The following is a 7,163-nucleotide window of genomic DNA, read 5'->3' as shown; positions in this document are numbered from 1 at the left end:
TTCTCGGGTTTTGCTTTGTCTGGCATATTATCGCAATATTCAGATGAAGGCAAATTGAAACCGGTTGCTTATTATTCAAAGAAGTTGACTCCTTCGGAGAGAAATTGGCAAGTGCACGATCAAGAGCTTGGCGCGATAATTGCTTGTTTTCAGGAATGGCGTGCTTGGTTGTTAGGTTCTACGGAAGCAGTCGCTGTATTGTCTGATCATTCGAATTTGAGATATTTTATGACGGCGCAGGATTTAACTCCTCGGCAAGCACGATGGGCCTCATTTCTTGGGCAGTTCCATTTTGAAATCTTGCACACTCCTGGACGTTTGAATCCCGCTGACCCCGCTTCTCGTCGTTCGGATTTGACTGAAGGAAAAACTTCTTCAGACAGAGTTATACTTTTAGGGAAGCGAGAAGTTAAAGGAGCTTCAATTCAAGTAGTATCTCTACGAAAAGATCTCATTCTGGGACGATCGGATCCTTCAAACTTTTTACCGGCATCTCTGGAGACGCAGGCGTGGTTTCATGGCTTATATGCAACTGATGCTTTGATTCAAGGAAGACGACCATCGCAACTGACTTATCAGACAAATCTTTGGTGGTGGCGTGATCGGCTATATGTTCCTTCGGAAGCCAGAACGATTATCATGCGGCAAATGCATGAGTCGCCGGCAGCTGGACATTGGGGAGTCATGAAAACTTTGGATTTGTTGACTCGCACATTCAGTTGGCCTAATGTTCGTGGCGATCTACTGACATTTTTGAAAACTTGCATCAGTTGTCAGCGAGTTAAAGTAGATCGTCGGCCTCCTCAAGGTGAATTGGTACCTTTACCAGTACCTGAGCGACCTTGGTCAACAATTGGTGTGGATTTTATCGTTAAACTGCCATTATCGGATGGTTTTGATTCTATCATGGTCGTTGTGGATCACTTGGGAAAGGGTGCTCATTTTATTGCAGCAAAATAATCCTGGAGTGCTATGCAATTGGCTGAGTCGTTTATCTCTCATGTGTTTCGTTATCATGGACTACCGGATGTGATTGTATCTGATCGAGGTACAACATTTGTTTCGAAGTTTTGGACAGCAGTACTCAAGTTATTGAATGTTTCGCCGGCTCCTTCCACTGCCTTTCACCCTCAAACTGACGGGCAGGTCGAAAGGGTCAATGCCTTAGTAGAGGATTATTTGCGACACTTTGTCACTGATGATCAGTCTGACTGGGTGAAGTGGCTACCGATTGCTGAATTTGCTTACAACAATTCACCTTCGGCGTCTACCGGTTTCTCGCCTTTCTTTGCTTATACAGGTTGTCATCCTCGGTTTAATTCGTTGGTGGCAACTTCGGGGATTCCGCGAGCTGATGATTTCGTTGAACACATGCAGGTTATCCATCATTCTTTGAAACAAAATCTGGAGAAAGCAAAGCTGGCACAGGCTCGGTTTTACAACGGTTCACGGCGATTGGAAACATCTTATGCACCTGGTGATCTTGTTTGGCTTTCGCGGAGACACCTGCGAACTTTGCGGCCATCGAATAAGTTGGATGTTTGCAGGATAGGTCCTTTTCCAGTAAAGAAAATGGTCGGGAAGAACACGGCTGAGTTAATTTTACCTGTGTCTCTTTGACGTTTGCATCCAGTATTTAACGTATCTCTTTTGACTCCTTTTGTTGGCAAGGAAATTCCTGTTGAGAATTCTTTTGGTGTGGTAGCTCATGAAGATCAAGATGAAGGAATCACGGCTTTTATTATTGACTATCGGGTTACCTCACAGGGTGTTTTTGAGTACCTTTTACGTGGTGGTAGTACTTCTGGGTTGGATGATGTGTGGACGCCTCTCACTCAGATTTCAACGGCTTTGGATCCTTGGCTTAAGAAGTTTCATATCTTATCACCGGCGTCAGGGATGGGGCCTCCTGGGAGTGTTTGGGAAGCACGGTCAAGGATCTGTTAGTTTTTGGTAGATGGTAGATCATATTTTGTCATAGACGTTGTTCTGTCGTTAGGGCACGGTTAGGAACCTTTTTAGTTAATTAGGTATTCTCAACTTAGCCGTTATTTTATTTTTAGTTTTCTTTCTTAGTTCGTTTGATTAGTTATTTTCTGTTTTGCATTACGTGTTTGTAAAGGTGATTTGTGCCTGATTATATTTTGGTTTTTCTTATATTGTTTTCTCGATTTTGACTTTTACTTTTCTCTTTTTCTTTATCGAAATTATTATTATCTTTCCTTCCTTTTTAGAAATTCATATTACCAAGACCAGACCAGGACGGGTTCAATCGTCTAAGACCAGACTTGTGTTAATATACAAGGCAGAGCATCACACCAAGCTTCGTGACGAATTACCCAAGCATCCTTACCCTCTTCGGTCGTACAATGATACATAACGCGGCCCCGGCTTACCACATTGATGACATTTAATCCCAAAGTCGGTTGCAATGGGCGGGACTCATTCAAAGTAGTAATGTTCTTGCCAACTATAACCACAGTCATTGTGCCATCGTTTTGACTGATAACTTCTCCTTCTAATGTAATAATACTCCCATTGGCAAGTGGTGCATTGTTTGTGGTAGTTACTTGAAAAGGCAAATCGGAGAGAAATCCCGATGGACAGGCAACACACGCCGCAAAGCACCGGTGCCATCGGTTATTAAAATCTTGCATGAGATGCTGTAAAATCTGTTAGCACATAGCGCTATGTCATTGTTATTTCACCTACCTCGTTATGCAGAGAGACTCTCCCCGTCCAATGCATTCGTCCCAGTTGACCTTCGGACATTATTTTATTGATTGCCTACCTAAATGCTTCTTGGGCCGGCGATGGTAAAATAGTCGGAATCGATTGAAGAAGGTTAACTAATTAATTATTTATTGAGCAGTTGGGATGAATGTATTTATATTTACCAGTAGTTATTGCTTCGTGGCCTGAGTGCTCCATCCTTAGTCTCTACCAACGCGTATCATACCATCAACATCCCGCGTAACACTGCACAGATGTAGTATTTTTCGGCTATGCAAAATGATTAGAATTAATGTCAAAAATGATTAAAACTGCTATGTTAATGCATAAAAATGCACCATTAATGCACCATTAATGAAAAAAAATGCAGCATCAATGCAGAAAATGTGAAACTGTTCCAAACTTTAGAAGAAGTTCTATTAGAACTATGCTCAGGAAAATCAGTGAGAGTGTAGTTGAGAAGCACTCGAACCTTTAGAAGAAGTTCTATTAGAACTATGCTCAGGAAAATCAGTGAGAGTGTAGTTGAGAAGCACTCGAACCTTTAGAAGAAGTTCTATTAGAACTATGCTCAGGAAAATCAGTGAGAGTGTAGTTGAGAAGCACTCGAACCTGAGGGAAACACAGATTAATAAAAGGTGAAATAAAGAAATAATGAATCTATCTAGCAGCTAACCTGTTCCAAACGGCAATGTCAAAAGGGACGTGAGGAAATGAACTCGAGAGTGAAAAGAGTAAAAAGTTCAGATAAAGAAAAAGAGACAACAACTGTGGACGGATGAAAAGTACATATAGTAAGAAAAACTTCATCTCTCTCCTTTCCCAATCCGGACATCTCTCTCCTCAACTCCATGTTTCACTTATCCTTCTTCCTTCACAACATTTGTCCCAATCCGTTCATAAGCTGTTCATGTTGAAAACTCCAATCGACGCACTCAGCTATGTACATAACAAGCAAATACCTAACCGCAAGTGATTCGCAATCCCAGAAGAACAACAAGAAGATTCAATCTTAGACGAGAAGAAAGAAGATCATTAACATTACCCCAACTAATCAAATCAAACATTCCATTCCTTATATACTAAAATCCTCTCTCATTGTACTTATCTTTTCCCCATCTTTGGGAAGAGAAGTACGTAAATTTCACTATTTCACTTATTGACCGTTATATCATTAACAATATTTTCTCTATATTTCGTTTCTTATGTTTTCATTTTATCTTATAGTCTTGTCTCTTGTGCTACTCCGAAGATCAGTTATCAAAGCTTAAGATAACTTCAACTAACTCGTTCTACATTACTATTCTGAACCTGCTCACAGGTACATTCAATTTTCTTCTTTTTCTCTATATTATCTCTATTAACTTGTTCGGTGTTGTAGGTCAGAAGCCTTTTACTAGATCGTGTGGTTGAGTCAGTAGCTTATCAAAGCCAAAGTGCTTTATATCAGGTGAATAAAATTATATCTTTGGGAAGAGAATCTTGTCTCTTGTGCTACTCCGAAGATCAGTTATCGAAGCTTAAGATAACTTCAACTAACTTGTTCTACATTACTATTCTGAACCTGCTCACAGGTCAGAAGCCTTTTACTAGATCGTGTGGTTGAGTCAGTAGCTTATCAAAGCCAAAGTGCTTTATATCAGGTCAGAAGCCTTTTACTAGATTGTGTGGTTGAGTCAGTAGCTTATCAAAGCCAAAGTGCTTTATATCAGACCCGTGTTTTCAGGCTCCAAAACATTCACAGTTCAACTTGTGGTTGCCTATTAGGTTACCGGTGATGGTGCTTTTGAGTCATTTTGAAGAAACGGCATGTTGGTAGGCGATATCAATTTTCCATAGACAAGGAATAAATGCTTAGATCCACGTAAGTATCGCAGAACACGTCTGAAACATTGCCAATGGGTCATGCCGGGTTTTTCAAGGAACTGAGATAACACGCTAACTACATGAGCAAGATCCGGTCGCGTACATTGAGATAGGTAATTGAGGGATCCTACTGCTGATCTATAGTCGTTACCGCTTGAAATAAATGCGTCACGATCTTTGTCGGTAGCTGGTGCGAGTACTTCATTTGACTGCATAGGGGTACCGATTGGCTTGCAGTCCTCCATGCCGTTTTCCTTCAGGATGCCGTCAATATAACGTTCTTGTGAAAATGATATCTGACGTTCCGCTCGATTCCTTGTTACCTTCATTCCAAGCAAGTGATCAACATCACCAAGGTCTTTAATTTTAAAATCTTTCTTCAATCCATCTAAAATCCAGTCCACATCCTTTCCAGCAAGCGCCATGTCATCCACCCAAACATAAACATAAGATCGGTGTTGATTCTCGTCTATGTGTATAAAAAGGCAAGGATCTGCAGAACTGATATGGAAGTTGTTGGCAACAAACCAATCAGACACTGTCAAATACCAGTTTCGCGCCGATTGCTTTAGGCCATACAAAGACTGAAGAACTTGTATGCAAGCATCTGGATCGTCAATAAGCATCTTGAAACATTGATAAATTATTGAATCAGCAGGTAAAGATTGAATCCACTCGATGAATCCCTCTGGAGCTCTAATGTACACTTCTTCACCTTTCGCAAGCGATGAGTTGAGGAATGCTGTAACGAAATCAGCTTGTTGAACTCCAGGTCTTCCAGCGCAAGTGATTGCACCAACAGCTCGAAGAGTTGCAATTCTACCAGTTGGTGAGAAAGTTTCATGATAATCAATGCCTTCTTTCTGACGAAAACCTTGAGCCACACATGTAGCCTTGTATCTTCCATCCAGTTTCTTGTTTAATAATAAACGAGTGCCAATGAATTTGCGATCTTCCGGAATCGATTTGCATGGTTTAAAAACTTTGTTTTCAATGAGCGATTTGAATTCATCACGTACAGCTTCTCGCCATTTCGGCCAATCAGATCCAAGTTTGGCCTTAGAATAGCTAGCGGGATCAATGACATTCTCAAGAGGCGTGTATGGTAATGATGATTCAATTTCATTACCGAGTTGTGAAATTAACGCTGATGCTTGAGCTATCATGACTGATATATTAGGCGCGGGAACCCCTCTTAAACGATTCGATCTTCGGACGTTATCTCTAGGGGGGTTTCTATTGTTTTGCTCTTCACGAATTGATTCAGCTAGTGCAGGATTATGAATTCGGATCCTAAAAGGGTTTATTGGCGGTTCTGGTTCTGGATTCTCGATGTTTTCATTTTGGTCTTCTCGGACCTCAGGTTCAACCGGTTCATCTTGGACATCCTGATCAGGCGCATCTGGTGGTACGTCTTCAGGTTCATCTGGTAACAAATCATCAAGATCATTGATTTCATTTTCAATTTGAATATCAGTAATTTGAGTCGGTTTTGATTGTATTGAAGGAAATTCTTCTTCGTTAAAAATGACATCATGCGAGAGCACTATTTTTCTATCCTCAATACAAATGAGTCGATAGTTCTTGGTACCTTCTACAAATCCTAGAAGAATACATTTTTCAGCTCTAGAGTTGAATTTTCCATTTTGATTTGCTGATGGAATATGCTTATATGCAGCACAGCCGAAAATCTTTATGTGACTTAGACTTGGAACTCTTTGATGGATAACTTCATACAGCCATTCCGATATTTCTTGTCGCTCCGTTTTGAAGAAGAAAAAGTGAAACTTGGTGAAACCTAAGTTTTTACTCGATAAAACTTTGAATTTGGCTGTAATTCAAGGAAATACAGCCATTTTCAGGTTTTAATTGGTTAAAACTTAGGTTTCGAGCTCATAAACTTTTTCTTTTCAAAAATGTGAGCGACAACAAATATCGGAATGGCTGTAAGGGGTTTTGAAAGAAATGGTGGATGAAGGAGTACGATTTTCTAAGTATGTTGCTGTTAATACAGATTCTCCCCAGAAAGATATTGGGAGGGATGATTCAGCGATCATCGTTCGTGCCTTCTCAACAGTCGTACGGTTTCCACGTTCCGAAATTGGATTCTGCTGAGGCGTATGTGGGGCTGTGATTTGATGGAAGATTCCAGATGAAGTACATAACTCTTTCATTTCGTGATTTACATATTCACCACCTCCATCGCTAACTAAGATTTTAATTTTGCGACTAAATTGATTTTCAACTAGTGTTTTAAATTCTTTAAAAATTTTTATGAAGTCGTTCTTGTTCTTTAGTAGGTATAACCAGCGATAAGATGAAAATCCATCAGTGAATTTTACATAGTAGTGAGCTCCTCCTACAGATGGTGGTGATATTTTTCCACTTAAATCAGAATGAATAACATCAAGTGGGGAAGATGGTTTTGGGATTTTTCCAGGAAATCTATTTCTTGTTGATTTCCCCAATGCACACGATTCACAGAAGGGTAATGAGCTAATTTTTGAATCGATTCCAGTCGTACACTGAACTGCAGTTTTGAGATTTTTCTCACATGGGTGGCC

General features: G+C 40.3%; 1 protein-coding gene across 1 annotated transcript; it reads right to left on the bottom strand.

Annotated features, from left to right (window-relative positions):
• Positions 1-2,106: 2,106 nt before the first annotated feature.
• On the bottom strand, positions 2,107-2,772 carry MELLADRAFT_110761 (uncharacterized protein; the record flags this gene model as incomplete). Its single annotated transcript, XM_007414942.1, has 3 exons — positions 2,107-2,133; positions 2,397-2,663; positions 2,713-2,772. The coding sequence occupies 3 exons, from the start codon at positions 2,770-2,772 to the stop codon at positions 2,107-2,109; spliced, it is 354 nt and encodes a 117-aa protein (XP_007415004.1).
• Positions 2,773-7,163: the final 4,391 nt, after the last annotated feature.

The sequence above is a fragment of the Melampsora larici-populina genome, assembly GCF_000204055.1.
Source record: "Melampsora larici-populina 98AG31 unplaced genomic scaffold MELLAscaffold_47, whole genome shotgun sequence".
Lineage (NCBI taxonomy): Eukaryota > Fungi > Basidiomycota > Pucciniomycetes > Pucciniales > Melampsoraceae > Melampsora > Melampsora laricis-populina.
The sequence above is the reverse complement of the archived record's forward strand: the minus strand, read 5'-3'. Positions and strand labels throughout refer to the sequence as shown.